This window comes from Arvicanthis niloticus, chromosome 2 (assembly GCF_011762505.2).
Source record: "Arvicanthis niloticus isolate mArvNil1 chromosome 2, mArvNil1.pat.X, whole genome shotgun sequence".
Taxonomy (NCBI): Eukaryota; Metazoa; Chordata; class Mammalia; order Rodentia; family Muridae; genus Arvicanthis; species Arvicanthis niloticus.
Window position 1 is genome coordinate 99042951 of NC_047659.1, and position 19025 is coordinate 99061975.

A 19025-nucleotide genomic window follows, 5' to 3' on the forward strand; every position below is an offset into this window, starting at 1 on the left:
TCCAGTAGCTATCATCAAGGCTGTCAGCATGGCTTAACTGCTGCTCTTATACCCATACGTGGGCCAGGTGACATCAAGTGCATGTCACATAGTCCTCAGGACCTGTAGGCACTAGTTCTAAAAGATGTCCACTCGTGGGCATTTTGGTTGTGGGTTGGGTTGCTGGGAAAGGCCTGTCAACCCTTCAGGTAGCTGTTCAGGGGATGTCCTTGAAGTGGCCAGCCTGAAGCTAAGACAGATCCCCGCAGATGGGACAATGAATGGAAACCCTTCCTTTGTCTGATCACAAGAAACACCTTTGGTTTACACTCCTTACTTCCTCCTCTGTCCAGGACATGTACGGGCATGAATTGATTGGAGTGTGGGTAGACAGCAGGGGAGCCCTGCACCAGATAGGTGGAGCCGAAACAGGGGTCCACACAGATCGGCTTTGATAGAAAACAAGTTTTACTAAAGCGATACGCACAGGAGCATTCGTGTATTTTAAACTTGAAGCCTCTGTGTCTCGATGTCCTAAGAAAGCCCACTGTGCTATCTGACTTTGTGCTTTTAGCAATGAGGTGGTTCCTATAAATCACCAACAAGGGAGGGGCCTAAATTATAGCTTGCTTGGATGAAACCAACAAGAGATGTGTGGCCTCAGGCCATGGTCTCCAGAGGCCTTCATTAATTGAAAGCTGGAATTTAATGAGATAGGTTGCTTTCTTAAACTGTTGCCATTAAAGGCATGAATATCAGTGTAAAATCCACACTAGACCTGACTCACAGAAGGATGGGTCGTTTCAGTCGCAGGGATTTATGGATGAGCAGGTCTCTCTCGTAGCAAACTCAGTCACTAGGCGGTGAGGTGAACTGGTATCTGCTCTTGTCTGTGACATAAGTGTGTGTGTTTCCCTTGCAGTTGGAGGGTGTGCTTTTTGGCATTTTGGTTTTAGGGTTTGTTCACACCTGACCTGGACCACACAAGCCATCTCTGGTCAATGACTAGAGGTGGTGAGTGCTTCAGTTTCTCTCCTGAGGCAAGTGGGAAAAGCTATGCTATTCCCTCCATAGCATTGAGCTGCTTTTCTGAATGAGGGTTCTCTGTAGCTGCTAGGGGCAGCTTGGCTCGTCAGCAAATGCACCCCATCAAGAAGCATGGGTCTTCTCTAGAAGAGATGCATGGGTCTTCTTGGAGGTTGAACTTTGCATGCTCGAGAATCTGGGTGCCATGATCACTCTGTTCTCTGTCACGTTGAGTGTTGCCAGGAACTCTGTCCACCTGGCTGCCTTTAGATGCTTTGGACTTGCTTTTGAAGCAAGTGCGTTCGACCCTTCAGGCGCAGGCTGCATCTGTCTGGGTGTAGGCAAATATGAGAGGAGACTGAAGCACTGGGGTGTGTTCGAATAGCTGGCGGGGTGTTGGGCTAGACACCCTGTGTTGATCTACACACGTGTGAGGGTGCTGTCAGCCTGGCAGGTGCTACCCCTGCAGAACTACCCGGCAGTTGTGGGATAGGGAGTCGTGAACATGTAACCGAGAGGAGGTGCAGGTGCCTGGAGGGGAACTTGAGGCAGGTTCTCAGGGTGAATTTTTTTTTTTTTTTAAATCTCTGGAGGAGGAAATGAAGATGCAAAGAAAGGACGGTTTGGCCCTTCTGCAGACACATAAAAATAATAAGGTGGTTGCATCATCCCCTTGCCTAGACTTCACCTCGCTGAACCAAAGCAGGAGGTTTTAGTTGTGGTTAAAATATGTTACATCCCACTTAGCATTTGAGAACAGTGTGTTCCTGCCCTGAGCGGAGTATTTTGTCCCTCGTGTCTCCCACAGGAGACAGACTACTAATCTTGAACCCTGGCTGGCTGGCCATAGAGCAAGACCCAGTTCTGGTTCTCAGGCCTGCCTGGCAGGATCTCCATCAAGTAGAACTGTGTGTCATACCGCCAGGATGGCTCAAGGGATAGCCCCCGCTGCGAGTAAAGTTGTGAAGTGGTTTCTTTGTCCCTATAAAAGGCATTCGCTTTTAACAGTTACTGTTGTATGATGCATAGGAGATAGGATACAAGTTTGTCCTTGAGAATGTTTGCAGCCTGTATGTAACTTTCAAGCCAGTGTGGCTCTGGTAGATCAGGGACACAGCTCTGCTTATTCGCAGTGCTGGGGGTGGAGTAGGAACATGTCTGTTCCTCTGATGTTCAGAGGCATTACATCATACCTCTTGTGTACTGTCTCCAGCCTCATGTTCACTAAGCTATGAGACCCAGGCTATTTAGATGCACGTGTTCTCTTTGTGGCAAATGGGAAGTGAATGCAGCCTCTGGGCAGCAGTCACCTGGCCTCAAGGCAGCCATGGGCATTGAACCAGCATGGAAATCTCAGTAAATTTTCTGTCTGAAGGTGGAGGGGGACAAGGCCTCGTGGCTGCTATAGGATCCCATAGAGGCAGTATGGCTGTGTTGTGGGTACCCCTCAGCCTCCTGGATGACTCACTCTGAGTGGCAAGAATGGAGGTTGGTGCACCATCCAGGTGGACCATTCCATTGCATTCTTGGAGCCAGAACCTGCAGCAGGGATTCTTTACCAGAGTCCTTCCTGGTATCATAGTCCAAACTTGAGTTTCCTATGAGTTACTGCCTACATGTAAACCTCTTAAAAGAAGTGTAAGACTCTTCAGTGTGGACATTGTATGTGAAACACACTTCCAACTGAGGATGTGCCTGTCCTCGGATGCCTTTTTGTCTCTAAGAACGTGGGATAAGATACTGTCAGTCTTTAAGAAGGATTTATTTATTCATCTTTTATTTATGTATGTGCGCATCACGTGCTGCAGGTTGTTTTCTGCACAGAGGGCATTGGAGCCCCTGAAACTGGATGTACAGGCAGTTATGAGCCACCCGAAGGTGCAGAGACCCCAGGTACACAAGAAGAGCGGTACATGCTCAGAACTGTTACGCTGTTTTTCCAGCCCAGCACCACCATTTTAGCCCCGTTACCTTGACTGCCAGGAAACACAACTTGAGGTCTGGTTATGTTGCCATAGATCTCATCCCTACGTCTCCTCCTTGATGTGATTTGAAATCTCTCAGCCTTTACATTTTACTGTGATGTGGTTGTCACTCCAAGCCCCCTTGCTCAGGTGAGCTGTCTGCATGGTGTTGTGTTGCGTGAGGGCTCTATACTAGAGGCTGGCATTTGTACTGTACTGTAGCAGAAGGCTCAGCTGAGTTGCTGGACTCACTCGCAGGGCCTCACTTCCCACTCGACAGACCTGAAACCTCCTTGAGCAATGAGAGGCCCTTGGAGGCAGCGCTGTGCTGACTCCAAAGTCCCCTCTGTCCACATCATCGCTCTCCATTCTGGGAGCCTGAGTGTGAGGTCCTAGGTGTCACATTCTGTGAGTCCAGGGAACCTGTCCTAGCCCTGCCACCTCTTGTCCTGCCAACTCCAGCTACTTGCAGTGTGGGGCAGCCACACTGGCCCTGTGAGATTGTTTTAAAAGCTTAAAAGCCAGTAATTTGTTTTTTTCAGTTAGCAGTTGTAAGGGGTGATTCTTAGACACACAGTTCCAAAAGCACTAGAATTTCAGGGACTGCTTGTCTCTAATGCCCCCCCCCCAAAAAAAAACCAACCCTTCTTCCAACTACATCAGGATAGTACATCTCCCAAGCATCTTTATGATTTAGTAGTTAATTTCTCCGCGGTTCTATGGGCCAACAGTCTCAGCAGCAGTGATGCCTGCACAGATGCCTCTTTGACTTGTTTGTGCTGTGCCTTTCAATATTTACAGTCACACCTTACCCTGCCCCAGCCAGTGAGTTCATCTTAACCATCTTGCTGAAGGACAGTGATACCTGAGAATTTGGGGGACACTGTGGCCCATGTAGAGGGGTTGCCACGAGGGAGACCTTATTGTACTTTATTTTCTGCTTCAAGAGGCTTTAATCAGGAGGAGCGGTCTGTTTTGTGCTGGGCGGCATAGGTGTGGTGCTGAACTGTACCCCCAGTACACAGATGCCTCTGGGAGTGCCTGAGTGTGAGTTAAACTGATGCAGACCCACCCTGCTGGACACAGGCCAAAAGGTGGCTCTGCCAAGAGCTGCAGGCCCAGGGAGAAAGAGCTGTTGCCCTTACTCTTTTGTGTTTTCTGTCGTTGTGTCTCTAGTTTCGCATATGCTGGGAGGGACCTTGCAGCACATGGGTGGCTTTTCCCCTGGACGCTGACATTTAACTGATGATACCCACTACCCCCACCGCCCACTGCAGATGGTCATTTTCAGGCTTGATATGTTGTTCTGGCCAGAGCACCCAGGAGCCTGTGCTTCCTCCAACCTCTCACCAGGTGCTCGTGTGTGTGTGTGTGTGTGTGTGTGTGTGTGTGTGTGTGTGTGTGTGTCTGTGTCTGTGTACGGGTGCACGTGCTCAGTGGTGGTTGTGAGGGGCTTTGCATGATCCTTTCAATTCTCCTGACCCTTAAACCAACTGAAAACTGAAGGTTAACCTCAGCCTTGGGTCCCCATATAGGTGTCAAGGAGCTCTCTCTCTCTCACACCCTGGTCCTGAGCATTAAACCCTGGCTTCCTGGCTTTATTCTGCTTCAGCTTTCAAATCTCCTGCCGCCCTACACCATGCTCAGACTGAGGTGCACCTGCAGCAGCCTCATTGCTGAATCTGACGTAAGCTAGAGCCGCCCATCCTCCAGCTGTTTTCTGTTGTGTGGGCCACATGTGCTGGGCCAGAGGAGCAGCTCCAGCCGCCGTGCCAGCTGTCAAGGGATTTCTGGACTGGCACTGTACTCTGAATCAGTACTAATGGCTTCCTTCATTGAATGTTGTCCAAAAGCAATTGTTCACTTGTTAGAGGCACGTGCCGTGCTGTCACACCGGCCGAGAGGGCGGCACCTCCCCCACCTCACTCCCACTCCAAGGACTGGGTCTTCCCTTTGCCAAAATTTCCTGCATTCCCATGTCAGTGCCGCCTGGCATGAGGTTATATGTCCTTTGTCCATGTCTTCTCGTTAACCTTGACTGCAGTCACCATTGTCCACCTGTCAACCTCACATGGTCACTGTCTCCCCAGATGTTACCAGGGCTAGAATTTGAAGCTTATCAAATGTAAGCATTTGAGGTCCCTCACTTGGATGACCCATTCTGTCATCACCCAGTCAGTCCCAGCTGACTCTGGTTATGCAGAGGGCAGCAGTGACCTAGGTCGGTGCAAGCCTTCCCACCTTGGATTGATGGCTTAGTCAGTCGTAGCTCGTGCTTTCTTTGTTTTAGTGAATTGTGGTTCTATTTTGAATAAGCCTCTTTTGGCCTATTAATATTCATCTTCACCAAAATGAACTTTCCCCTGAGTTAGTCTCACACAAAAGGAGCAAAGTAATTTTGAAAGTTAAATCAAAACAAAGCAATCTTGTGTGTGTGGAGCCGATAAAATCGCAGCCTGTGGTCACGGGAGCACCTCCACAGGAATCGCTGACATAAAGCTGATTTCCTCCCATCTTGTTATGGAAAGAGAAGGGGAAATGCCCTGGCCCCTTGAGCCTGAGAGCTGTATAAACAGTGGGGTGAGGAGAGCTCCCCTCACAGCTGGCGTCTGTGGGGACCTTTGGAGTCTGAGAGGGAACAGACAGTCCCAGTCTGATTCATGGTCATTCCCAGACAGTCCTTAGGAGCCTTTCCCACCAAAATGAAGGGGGGTCTGTCGGGGGCTGGGATAGCCACACAGCCAGGTCTTGTTTGTGGGTTAGTCATTCAGGAACCAAGTAGGGCCGACTTCAGCCTTGACTTTGAACCAGGTTAGGGCCGATAGCATTGAGGCAAATGGATTTCCCTTGCCTTTCATTGTCTGATGAAATGAGTTAGAACCTAGATGTGAGCACTCTGGAAATGTGCAAAGGGGCTCTGAAGTCTTCAAATGGATCCAAGGTTTCCTTCTGAACAGTCTTCAGACTGTAACAAACCTACATATGTCACAATATGTAATGTAATATGTACTGACGCATTGTTTTTAATTGCCCTTTCCTTCCTGGGTCTGATGTGGGAGGGTGGGGTTGACTCAGCCCCATGTCGCAGCCCCTCCAGGGTCATTGTTTATCCTTTGTAGCCAGAGGCACAACAGTGCCACTTTATTTAGCTTCTTGGGGCACATTACCCCCAAATCACTGCTTCCTTAAGTCAATCACAGTGACCAGAATCCACCTCTGAGGTAGTCTTAACGTGTGAAATACCAGTGATTGTGGTTGGTAGTTAAGGAGCCCAAGTTTGTTCTTTCTTTTCCTCTGCTCCCCCCACACCCTCAGCCGCTTCTCCTGAGACACCAACATCAGTGACCTGGTGTGGCTCTTGCCCAGCACCCACGTGAAGGTTTACAGTTGCGGGTTACCTTTGGAATAGTTTGGTCTCCTGTTCACCCTGTTTTCCCAGTGATGGAGAGTTCATTCGGTACACTTCTACTCACTCTATGATGTCACATCCTTCTCCCTGGCAGGTCAGAAGGAATTTCGTTTCCCTGCAAAGGTGTGCCTTCTCCAGGTTACTGGGGAGTAACTAAGACCTTTGCTTCTGTTGTTGCAGATGTTTGTGAATGACTACGGAGACGCTGAAGACCACCCTCAAATGGTTATCTTACAACTGTTACGTTTCATCTTCCGTCTGGTATGGAGAAGGATCTTCATGCAGCTAGGATAAATGGCGGACATTGCTCTTGTTCAGACCGGGAGAACCCCAGCACTTCCATCTCTTGGTGCTGCAACAGTACGCCGAGTGGTTCTGTCCCAGAGAGGTGTGCTGAGCATGGCCCGCTCTGCACCGTGTCGATGTGAACGGAGCCTCTGTTCATCACCACATGGCTGAATTTTCAGTAAATATTTGTTGTGAATGTAAACAAGGGAGGATTTTTCTCTTTTTAATGTACAGATCCTAAGAACAGAGAAATATGCAAGAGAGGTGTTTACATGTGGTATGTTAATTTTTTTAAACCCACTTTCTTTGATAACTGGTTTGTTTTTGTTTTTGTTTTTTTGTCTTGTTTCAGAAAGGAAAACTTTTTAGCCAATTTATGGATGGTTTTTATACTCTAGTTCTTAACCTGTTAACCTAATCAGAGGATTAAGTGACCCTGCAGTGGGAGCTGAGCCAGCTGATTTATAAGGCTGCCTTGGTTTATTTTTAGAGATTACTGTACAGACTTTTTTAAACAGGAAGAGGATGGTGTTGCCCTCTCTCCTCTGCCATGGCCTCCTTGAGTTTCCTCTTGAATTGTTACTACCAAGACAGTTCTTATGAAATGGAATGATGTCAAGCGGCAGAGGCTCTGTTCTGGTACGCCACTTCCATTTTGTAAATATTTACCTCCGTAGCTCAGTTGCCCCTGTGGCAGAAATTCACACTTTTTGTGCTTCCCCTTAACTCCTCAGACCCCTCGGTCTGTCTCACACTGATGCACAGGGTGTTTTCAAATGTATGTGTGTCAGCAAGGGCTAGGGGCTGCCGGGATTGTTCCCAGCTCCATCAATCAAGCTGACTCGTGGGAAGGGCTCTTGTGCACTTCACTTCGCTGTGGTGGGTTTGTTTGTCTCTTTTTATCCTGAGAGAACGTGGGCTTACACACCACTTGTTGAAGCTGTTAGCTCCTCTGCTTGCTGGCTTTGCTGCGCCATAGGCTCTGCTTTGCTGTGTGTTGCCAGATGAGCTGGAGCCCATGCTTTCCTGGGGATTGGCCAGGTCATTTCAGGAGCAAGGAGCTCAGGTGATTCCTTTCCATGCTTCTTGGTATGTAGCCCTGCTCATCCTACCTGGCCTGTGAGTCCTGGATTTCATCTCTGTTCCCTTGAGTTAGGGGCTGGCTCTACTTCATCAGTTTCCATACATAGGAAACCTCCATTATATCAAGTAAAGCATTTGTCTTCCACAAGATGTCTGCCTGCTTTGCTCTCTCCATTTTCTTAACACTTTGATCTTGTGGGGCTACCTGTGTCTGGGGTGGGGTGCGCTTTCTTGGTACCTGCCCCTCAGGACAACACGTACCAGCAGCCCATACACTGGTCAGTTATTTCAAGAGCAGGCAGCACTGGAAGTGTATAGCCTGGTGGAGAAGCGCTTCCTATCGTGTAGACGCCCCGTGTCCCAAAACAAACAGCACACCTGTAGGCAGACAGCCAGGGGAGATACAAAAAAGGACCAAGAGGAAAGAACATGGGAGGGGTGGGGGGAGCGGCGAGAACTTCAGACATCACGAAGCTTGCTTAGAGAGGTGTATATGAGTTTCCACCCAAGTCAGCGGTGCCAACAACTGTTGGCTTTTGGCCTGTAGAAAGCCAGTAGTTTTTCTTACGTTATTAAGTAGAGAAACCCATTCATTCCTACTTTCGTGTGTGTGTGTGTGTGTGTGTGTGTGTGTGTGTGTGTGTGTGTGTGTATAGCCTATATGCTTTCTTCTAGATTGAGATCTGATCCAAATAATCTTTATAAACGCTTTCCCAGCTTCCTTAGATTTGTAATAGTTTGAAAGCTGTTTTGGCGTTCACCTCCTTTCCTGATGTATTGAGCCTGCTCGTGGGTTCCCATGAGGCCTATGGTTGTAAGTTGGTGTTAAAAGAGTGCAACCATGGCTCTGACACACACACACACACACACACCAAAGACTTGCTTGGTTCTGGGCCATCTCCCTCCCAGGACCTCCATTCCCATGTGCCAGTCTCCCTGACTGGAGCACTTTACTGTGTCAGCCCCGTGGCTCTGTGGTACTGCCTGGGCAGGTGCAGAAGGCTCCCAGAGCCAGGTGCCAATGGCATGTGTGTCCCCTAAAGCATGCTTACTCCAGCCTGGGGCTGGCTGCTGAAGCAGCTCATAGGGAAATAAGAGATTCTATGAATTGTAGAAGTATTCAAGAACAGGATGCGGCACCCAGAACTTAAACATGACTGGATGTCCCTGTACTATATCTGTTTCTTAAAATGCAAATGTCTCCTACAGAGAGTATCCTTGCTCACTGTGGGTAGGCCTTTGTACTTAATTTTTATTTTATTATTCTGTCTCTTTTTTGGTAGGACAGAAACTAGATCTCCCTCCCCCACATGTGAGTGTGTGTGTGTGTGTGTGTGTGCGTGTGTGTGTCTATGAACATAATGCGGGTTTTGTGCCTTGACAGCCTCCCCATGTGAGGTTTGTAAATAGTGTCCTGTGACTTCACCTCAAGTTGGAATAAACATACAAAATGGCGTCCTGAGTCATTCTTCAAATTTTCTTCCCAGAAAAAAGTTGATGAATTTGGGGAAGGGGGAATCTGAAATCAGTTTAAAGTCTCTCTTTATCTGTCTGTAATGGGTAATGTCGCTTCTCCTGTTTCCTTCCAGTGTTGTATATATTTTGACTATTTATTAGATTAGGAAGTCATGTTTCACTTGTCAACTGAGCCAGATGTCTGTGTGCAATTGTATTCCCTTTACCTTCTTTGTAAAATATTGTACAGGATAAATGAGTAAAAAAAAAATCACTGTTTTTTTTTTTTTCTCAAACTTCTCTTACTTAAGGATTGTAAATAGCATAGGTTCTTCTGTGTAATGTGCCCTACTGTTTCATAATGCTGTAACTTGTAGAGACGTTGTATATTTATTTTCTGCTTATTTAATGTCTTAAGTTCTTGAAAGTGTTGACATCCCTATCCCTGACACCCCTGCCATACCATGAATTGCTTCAGCTCCTGATAAACGGGGCAGTGACTGATTATGTCCCCCCCCCTCCCCAAGGTGGCTTCTGCTTGGCTTCTGGCCTTCAGTGCTTGGTTCCTGCTGCCTTTCTGGTGAAATGAGTGTTTTGCTGCCGGTAAGATACCCTAGATGCAGGAGCCTGGAAGATTGGACTCTAAGAAAATACCCATCAAACCCATTTATAAAGCAGCTGGCTTCTGAGAAAAGCAGATTTACCAATAAGTTGGCCATATCCTTAGAGAAGTATTAGCAACAAATGGGGAAGATATTTTTTTCTTTAATTGAAAGAGTATCTTTGACAACTCAGTGTTGAGTGAAATATAATCCTGATCTTCTTGAGGTACTGCCCTGGGTAAGAGAAGAGCTGGTGGGACCTGTTTCTACAGCTTTTGCCAAGGCCACTTGTGTCACCAGGACACTCACTGGCTACTGTCCCCACCTGCTGTATGCTTCCTATGTTTTGAGGTCTGTAGACTGAACTTACCTATGCCATTCAGCTTCCTCCCCCTGTGCGTTGCATTAGGTTGCCTGTACCTGCTTCCCTCAACCAAGGTTCAAGTCCCCACTGGCCTGGGTGTCAAGATAGAAAAGCTCACTGAAGCTCTAGAGCCATGTGACTTCATGTAAATGGTTTTGTCCTCCCTGCTGATTTAGCCTGGTGCCTGTGTGTGTCCATCCGCTCAGTATGTCTGTGCGGGTCCTGTCCACACGTGTCGCTAAATCAGTGGGGAAACCCTCTCAAACAGCGTTGCATTGCGCAAAGCATCAAGTTCCCAACGAAGTACTTGATCTCTTTCAAATGTGTTTTGTTGTCTAGGTTCTGTGACCACTGGTTTCTGTATCCAGACCTGTCAGGTATCCTTTAGTGAATAGCACTGATGTCTGTATAGTACCCCATCACTAACGTCAGAACCCAGCGTATGTAGCATTTGTATTGCAGTTCCCTGGCTTCCTTTATGTTTTGCACTGATGAATTTTGACAGGGTAATTGCCACTGTACCTGTGCAATACTGCTGTAAATAACTGCAGATTTTTTTAAGAAACTCAATCTTTTATGTTCTTAATGAATTTTATATAAATAAAACTTGCGTCTAGCTTTCGTGAATTGTTTTGATTTGTGTTCTTCAAAATGGCTGACAACTGGGGGTACGTGTAGATACACACCCCTGCCTAATATCAGAGCACATTAACTGCATGTAGATCTTGTAACTTCTTGCTTGGTAATGAGTCTGTGTAGTATATATAGTTAAAAGCAAACCATGCTGAATAGCTTTGAAGCAGATGACAAAACGTCCTGCCCACGGAGTCAGCCATGACTCAATACTTGGGTGGAAAGATGTTGGGAGGAAGAGGTGGGTTGGGAGAGGACTGTTCTCTGGTCAGCTTGCAGAAGGACTGCTAATCTCTGGTTGTAGACTAAATTAGGAGTGAAGAGACACTGAGGCACTGTTGAGGGAATACAAGTTGTAAGGTCCATGTGAATGAGTACAGGATTTGCCTGTTTGGGTCTGAAATTGTTGCTGGGAAGAATGCTGGGCAGTTTTAAACCAGGCATCTATTCATGCTGTTAATTAAGCAGCACAAAATGGGGCTTTGTAAAATTCATCAACCTGTTGCAAAGGAATTGTTCAGGCCACCACCCCCAGTCCTCATCCAAAAAGTTACATTTTTTTCTAGAACCGTTTTCCCACAGTGTGGGCATGGGCATGTATGCTCACCTAGGCGTTTTGCATAAATGCTGTAACTACATTCTTTACCTAGCAACAGGTCATAGATCTTTCTAGAATGATTCCACTTCATCCCAACTACTACATCCAACACTGAGACTGTACTCTGGCCTGGCTCTCCAGCAGCAGTCACCAGAGTACTCCCTCACCCTCTGAGGAAGCTCCATCAGTGATATGCTCGCACTTGCCTGGTGTGTGAGGAGTCGTTGGCCCTCCTGATTTAAATTAGACCGACCTGTTCATAGCTCCCATGACACCAGGCCCTATTGGCACTGTCATTTTGTCTGAAGGGAGCAGACTTATTTTTAGCCACTTGTTTCACATTTTCCTATTGATGATCAACTTGTTATTGCATAATGATCTTTCAGTCTGTTGCTTCTTCCTACATTCTATTGTGAAAAATTCCACGCACATGAGAAAGTCCACAGGATTTGGCAGCATCCACATGATGTCCTAGCTCTGACGTTAAATGTTTTTCTGTGGCGATATGCAAGCATCTTCTGACAGTTTTTTTTCTTTTTGCATATTTCAAAGTTAGAGTCATCAGTAAACTTCTTCCTAAATTCAGCATACATGCCATTCTTTTTTTTTTTTTTTTTTTTTTAATTATCATTAAGGATAAAATTTACAAACAGCCGGGCAGTGGTGGTGCACACCTTTTATCCCAGCACTCGGGAGGCAGAGGCAGGCGGATTTCTGAGTTCGAGGCCAGCCTGGTCTACAGAGTGAGTTCCAGGACAGCCAGGGCTACACAGAGAAACCCTGTCTTGAAAAACAAAAATAAATAAATAAATAATAAAATAAATTTACATACAATAAAACACAAATTTGGGACTGAGGAAATAGTGTAATGTTAAAAGTGCTTCCTGTTCTCACAGAGGACCCAAGTTTGTTTCCCAGCACCCATGACCAGTGAATCACAATCATCTAGAAATCTATTTACAAGGGATCCAATGTTCTTTTCTGGCCTCAGATCCCCTCCCCACATACATACATACATACATACATACATACATACATACATACATAGACACATGAATAAAAATAAATGTTAAGAAAAAGCACACATGTTATTAAGCATGTGTTTGTTAAGGTTCAACTAAGGGAACAGTTGTCACCCATGGACCTATCAAAACAAGAGCATTACTGCCACTTCACAAAGTTCCTTCTCAGGAAGTGCCATCCTCCCCACCCCACCCTGCTGGCCTCTGTTGTTTTTTCCCACTTTAAGTTATTTCTGCCTGTTTCCCACCTTCATATGAATGGAATAATCTGTGTCTGGTTCCTTTCAGTCAAGGCAAGTTCCAGAGTTGTGTTACAAGGCCTAGTGATCAGTAATTGTCTAATGGACACCTGAACTTTGACCTTTGGAAGTGACAATGAGCAAAGTTTCTGTGACCATTCTCATACAAGCTCCATTTACCAGGCAAGAAGCCAGATTTCACTATCTTGTTGATTTCTGTGTTTTGTCCTGCTTGTGACAATCTCTTTATGTCAAAGTTTTAAATATACTTTATTCGCATAACCCCACAGTTCGCTTTTTCTACTTAACTCACCTGTGATTGCTTTTTAGTGACACATAGTATGACTCTATTTCTACACCCCATACAGACATAAATTATTCCATCTGAAGATAGGAAACACAAATCTGTTCTGGGATGCACTTGGAATGCCAATCAGCGTGCTCTCAGCTTGGTTATTATTTAGAAAAAAACAAAAAGGGTAACTCCTGGACTGACAGACACTACTATGCCTTCTGCGCTTGGGGTCCAAATGAGCTTGCAGTATCTGAAAGTTTTTCAGTCTCTCTAAAGAAGATGATGTCTGCCAATATGTAGTTAGAAAGTCTTAAACAAAGAAGGTCAGAAGCCCAGGACCAAAGCACCCAGTGGATTCAGACTCTTAATACTTCCTATGTCCTGCAACACGCATGCTGATATGTTACTCTGAAGAAACAACACACTGAGAAGAGTGATGGGGGAGGCTGCAGAACGTGCTAAAGCAGTAACAAATAAATAACCAGACATTGAAAAAAACAGAGCAGGGGCAGGGGGAGATTGCTGTTTGAGTTGCTGACTTGAGTTCCACATGCATGTGCACGCCTACTCATACACAAGTGAATTTTGGCCTAGGATTGGAACAGAATTTCCAACAATATTCATGTTTATGTATGTATGGGGGGGGGGGGGGAGGATCTGAGGCCAGAAAAGAACATTGGATCCCTTGTAAATAGATTTCTAGATGATTGTGATCCAGTGGTCATGGGTGCTGGGAAACAAACTTGGGTCCTCCTCAAGAACAAGAAGCACTCTTAACACTGCACTATGGCCCTAAATAAACTTCTGCCATCTTGTACTATGTATTTATTCAAGGCACTATCCTCAGTGGAGCATTGTTGATTGTAAAATATCAGTCAACTGAAAAATACTGAAGATGTTCTATAACCTACAGGATTGGATACTGAGCCATGATTTAATTCCTTGTGCAAAATCAAATGAGCACATCTCTTAGGATGCAGATTTGCTTTTGTTTTTAATAACCAGGCAGTGGTGGCCCTCAGGAGGCAGAGAAAGGTGGATCTCTGAGTTTGAGCCTAACCTAGTCTAGAGAGCAAATTCCAGGATAGCCAGAGAAACCCTGTCTCAAAAAACTTACATGCATCAAAGATTGCTTTAAGTTTCTATGATTTATTGCCAGTAAATGATTTGTGCAAGTATATTATGTACTTGTACACCCTGGATTGTGTAAATATTTCTCCGACATCAAATGATCACAAATGGAAAAGATTTGAGAAACGCTGGCTAATTCAGTACACTTAGATTTTCTTTAACACCTCCAAGTGTCTTGGCTTATTTAAAGGGTGGGATATGCATCATCTGGCATCTGGCCCTGTACAACTCTTTATGTGCCTGGTACCCAGTGTCGCTTCTGCCTATGAAAGTCTCCCCTGCCCATGGTGCAGCTGAGGACAGGCTCAGAGCCAATCCAATGCTCTTTCCCAGCACTTAGCATCTGGGACAAGTACAGTCTGGAGGGCAGCACCCGAAAGGCTGCCAGAGGCCTGCTGCCCCCTACTTGGCTATGATGCTTCCCTACCTAGCCATCAGCTACAGTTTCCTCTTAGTCGGTGGGGCAGGTGCCCGCCCCTCCAGCGAGTTCTCTTTGTGCTCAATTAGCTGAAGTTGGCCTCTGTTGTTGGCAACTGAACTGCTGACTCATTCCTACCTGTCAGGAGGGCTTTATAAAAGGGTTGCAAGTAGTTCTCTACAAACAGTATGAATTCAGAGGGTACAGGGCAACAAGCTGAGGGTAAAAATGCCTGTGGGGCAACACCAACAAGAGCAGGGCTGTTAGGAGTTGCAAGGTATGACAAGGGTGTCTATCTCTGGGGAACTTACACTTGGTCTTTTTCTCCTGCCAACTCTTTTCTGAGGCAAGCCTGAAATCCTCACTCATATCGCCAAGGCGGAGCTGTTTCAACTGTCACAGGCCACCGCTTTCCCACACGTTATCACTTCATTACAGGTACTGCTGAAAGGGACCCTGGAAAGCAAGGTTTTGATAACTGCTTGGCTTCACCTCCTTAAAGCAAGCTTGGGGTGAATTAACTCTTTTAAATACCTCTCTTGTGTCTAAAGAGCAAAGTTGAGCCAGTATCTTTGGAAAGTACACGAGGAAGCTGGAGAGGTGGCTCAGTAGGTAAAGGTGCTTGCTGCCAAGACTGATGACCTAATTCAAGCCATGGTAGAAGGTGACAGGACTCTACAGTTGCCCTCTGACCTCCACATATACAACATAACCTGCATGCAAACACGCACACACACACACACACACACACACACACACACACACACACACACAGCAATAATTTTAAGATATACTAGACATTAACTTAAAAACTAATTTAGATGGGCATTTTCCTAAAAAAAAAATTATTTAAGTTTTAAGGCCCTACTATATGTCTAGCACAGAAAAGAATGAAAAGGGCTTAACACTAGGACATGCCAGGGAGGGTGAGGAAGGACCACAGGAAGTCAGAGGTGGAATTTCCAGGCGGAAGGCTGCTTTGTGTGATTGGCCTAAGGCTCTATGGGGTATCTCTCTTCTTCCCTCCTGGCCTCCAGGGCCTGCTATAATGACCCTATAATGATCTCTAATCTTTGGATACTGTTACCTAGGAGACTAGCCTTGAAGCATCTCATTGTTGCCTCTGAACTCCTTTCATGTAACTACCATCAGATGGGGAGGCTGTTATACAGTCTAGACCCTGTCACAGAGGTCCCTGAGCTGGTCAGTGGCACAGCCAGGATGAACTGAGGCCTGTGGCTCTGCCTGAGCATGCATGTATGACCATTTTCTTTTCTTTTTTGGTCCAACAGAGATGGAACAGGAGCATGAGGCAGCCAGGGTCTGCCTTCAACAGGGTTCCTGAAGAAAACTTTCTGCAGAGTAGTTCCAGCCATTATTGGGACTCATGAGTCTAGAGTTTGGTCCAAACTCATCTGTGGATTTAAGTCTCATCCAGTCACCAAGCGTGCTTCAGCTATACCTAAGTGGCTCACCTTTTGGACCTCCTGTTCGATCTTTCCTGTCTACTCTCAATGTTTCCTGCTTAGTTCTGTGCTTTCTAATACTGCACTTCCCACAGTTTTTGACCTAATCTCAAGTCCCACTGACATTTGGCTTGTCCCAACAATCCTGTCTGTAGGAAGGTGCGGTTCAGCTGATTCAACACGGGCTTTCCACCATTGAGAATAACTTCCCAGAAAACTTGTTCACATTTATTTCAGCAGGGTATCAGAGTGTCAGGGTAATGGAGAAATAGGTTCAGAAGAACCATGGATATAGTCCTCCCAGGTAAGGTGGGGAAAGTCTTACTTTTAATTCAAGCTCATCCACTTCTTTCAAGTCTGGTCTTCCAAATGCTTTTACTTTAGACCTAGAACAGAGAAGTGTTTTGAACCCAGAGATTCCCCAGGATTCAGTATCACTACAGCACCTGCCAGGCAGGCTTGGAGCACTGAAGCCACAGCCCTAGTTGACAGAGTTGTCCCTTTTTTTGCTTGTCTCACACGTCCCTGGATCCCGAAGGAGAGAGAATTGGGCATGGTGGGAGGCTGGTGTGTCCTACTCAAGCATGAAAGTAGAGAGCCTCACAGCTGGATGTGAGCACCCCCAGGGATTCTGGCAGGCCACGCCCAGCCACTGCTGCTCATCTAGAGACATGCACTGTCCAGTTTTGTCTGTACAGAAAATGAGTTAAGGTCCACGTGCATATAGTGCAGGGTCTAGGTTTGGTTTGCTCAAGGGCTTTTAGATGTGTCTCCAGACAGGGGTTCATCTCCACAGCAAAGGCAGAACCTTTCCAGTGTAGATGAGAACAGCTCATCCTGCCTGCCCATGACCTGGCTCACCCCTGGCTCACCCCAAGCTGATAGCTTCATGGAAGATGATAATTCCAGCATGAGTAGGTTTTCCAGGATGCCAAGAGCTACCCAAGGCCCTTTCAACAGAAAAGGAACCATTTTAGCCCCTGGTAAATTCCAATGTCACTTTTTGGTGTCTCTCAACCCTGACCTCTTGTCAATACGTTTCCTTCTTTCTGCTAAGAAGCCTAACACACAAAGCCTGAAATGTAAAAGCTATGTCATATCTTCTTTAAAAGTAAGACAATTCTATTGCCTTCAGATCTGGAGACTATCAAAAGGAGAGCGTGAACCAAAGCCTTCTAGATTATCAAATGACATTTTGAAAGGGGCCTGGGGGTTGGGGGGAAGGGGCAGAAAGATGTTTCTCTTCTGTCGGTTCCTGCCAAGTATTGATCCCGTTTAGGTGAAGGTGAAAGGGTTCTCTTGTCTCTAATCCAGTCATCTGAAAAGACTTCTATTTATTTGTGCATCTGTTCATCCTACAAATGTTGGTTGCGTGCCTATCACCTGTCAGGCATGCGCTATTCCAAGCATCTAAGAATCACTGCAGACAAGACGCCTGCACCGTAGCTTATCTTCAGAGGGTGGTAAGACAACAAGCAGGTGAACAAGTGAACTCTCTCTCTCTCCATTGTCTGGTGAATGTGTGAAAAAGCAAACAAGGCCCAATGTGGTGGCACAGCTCTGCAGAGGGGATTCAGCCAACACAGCCTGTCCTCCATGACCCCAGAATGAGCAAGAAGCAGCCAGAGAAGTGTAGTCCAAACTGACAGATTATAAACACAGTAATCCTGGGCAATCAGAAGGCAGGCTGGTACGGCTGTAACAAACGGGAAATGGTGCAGGCATGGGTGTGAGGAGCAGACTGGCTGAAGGCCAGGAGAATGTGTCCAAAACAGAGTTAGCTCCAATTTTGGTGGGTAGGGGAAGGCTCTTTTCAAAGAGTACCAGCAGCTGCTAGAAATTGTTTAGGGAGATCCCTTTCAAACACCAGATTAAAAGAGAATGAGCTTCCATAATGACTGAAAGCCATCCATGACCTGGGGTTTTCTACTGCTTATTAACAGGACATTTGGGAGACAAATGATAAAAACATACAAATAAAAAAAGTCTGATAATAATGATTTATCATTTAGAGACTGTTATTGTTGTGGGTTAAATGTGTCATCAAGAAATTCAGGTGTTGGAAACTTTTCCCAGAGTCAAATGATGCTGTATTCTGTACTGGAACCTTTAAGGGGGGGGTCAGGATTATGCGGGTCACATGGGTAGTACATTGATTACTTTTCTATGCTGTGATAAATACCATGACCAAAAGCAACTTGTCGAAGACTTTGTGTATGGCTTGTAGTCCCAGAGGGAATCGGGGAATCATGGCAGTGAGTGGCTGGAACAGAAAACTGAGAGATCACATCTTCAACCACAAACAGGAAGCAGAGAGAGCTCACTGGAAATTGGGCAAGGCTAGACACCCTCAAAGCCTGTCCCCTCCTCCCTATGACATACTTCCTCCAGTGAGGCTCCACCTCCTAAAGGTTCCATAACCTTACTTAACAGCACCACCAACAGGAACCAGTGTTCTTATACCCGAGCCTATGGGAGACACTTCATTCAAACCAGTACAGGGGAAGACTCATATAACTTCATTAGTAACTTTGTAGGAAGAACCCCTAGCTAGCATGCTTGTTCTGTGTCAATGTGTGACTTCTACCAAGTTATGTTGCAGGAAGAACACTCTAGCCAGATCTTAGGCACATGCTGGAACCAAGCTCTTGAGCTTCCCAGGCTATAGAACCACCAGCCAAATAAACTCTTCTTTGTAAATTACCCAGCCTTGGGCGTTTTGTTACAGCAACAGAAAATAAACTAAAAAGATCTTTATTTTTTAGAAGTGCATTCAAGTATTCAGAGATGAGAAACACCATCTCTCAAATGTTTTGGGGGGGGGAATGTGCTTACAGGTGTCTCAGGAGTGGGTTGGTATTCGGTGGGAGGGAGGACAAAGGAAAAAAGGAAATGTAAGGAAGTGGTATACTAATACCTGAGGGAGCTGAGTGAGGGCTCTGGGTACCTCTTGTTTTGCGCTTTTCTCTGAAATACTCAAAGTTAAAAAACAAAATGCTGTCAATTTACTTCAAAGGAAAAATGTGGGGAATGTAGAGGAAGCCTCCACAGGG

The 19025-nt window shown here is 46.0% G+C and overlaps 1 protein-coding gene across 4 annotated transcripts in view; it reads left to right on the top strand.

The window, feature by feature from the left end:
* Positions 1–10791, top strand: part of Bcl2l11 (BCL2 like 11) — a 35895-nt gene extending 25104 nt beyond the window's left edge. For all 4 annotated transcript variants that reach the window (XM_034495676.2, XM_076929726.1, XM_034495677.2 and 1 more), the window contains one exon: positions 6559–10791. In XM_034495676.2, coding sequence (XP_034351567.1) covers positions 6559–6672 — 114 coding nt within the window. In that variant the 3' untranslated portion in view covers positions 6673–10791. The remainder of the gene's footprint in view (positions 1–6558) is intronic.
* Positions 10792–19025: the final 8234 nt, after the last annotated feature.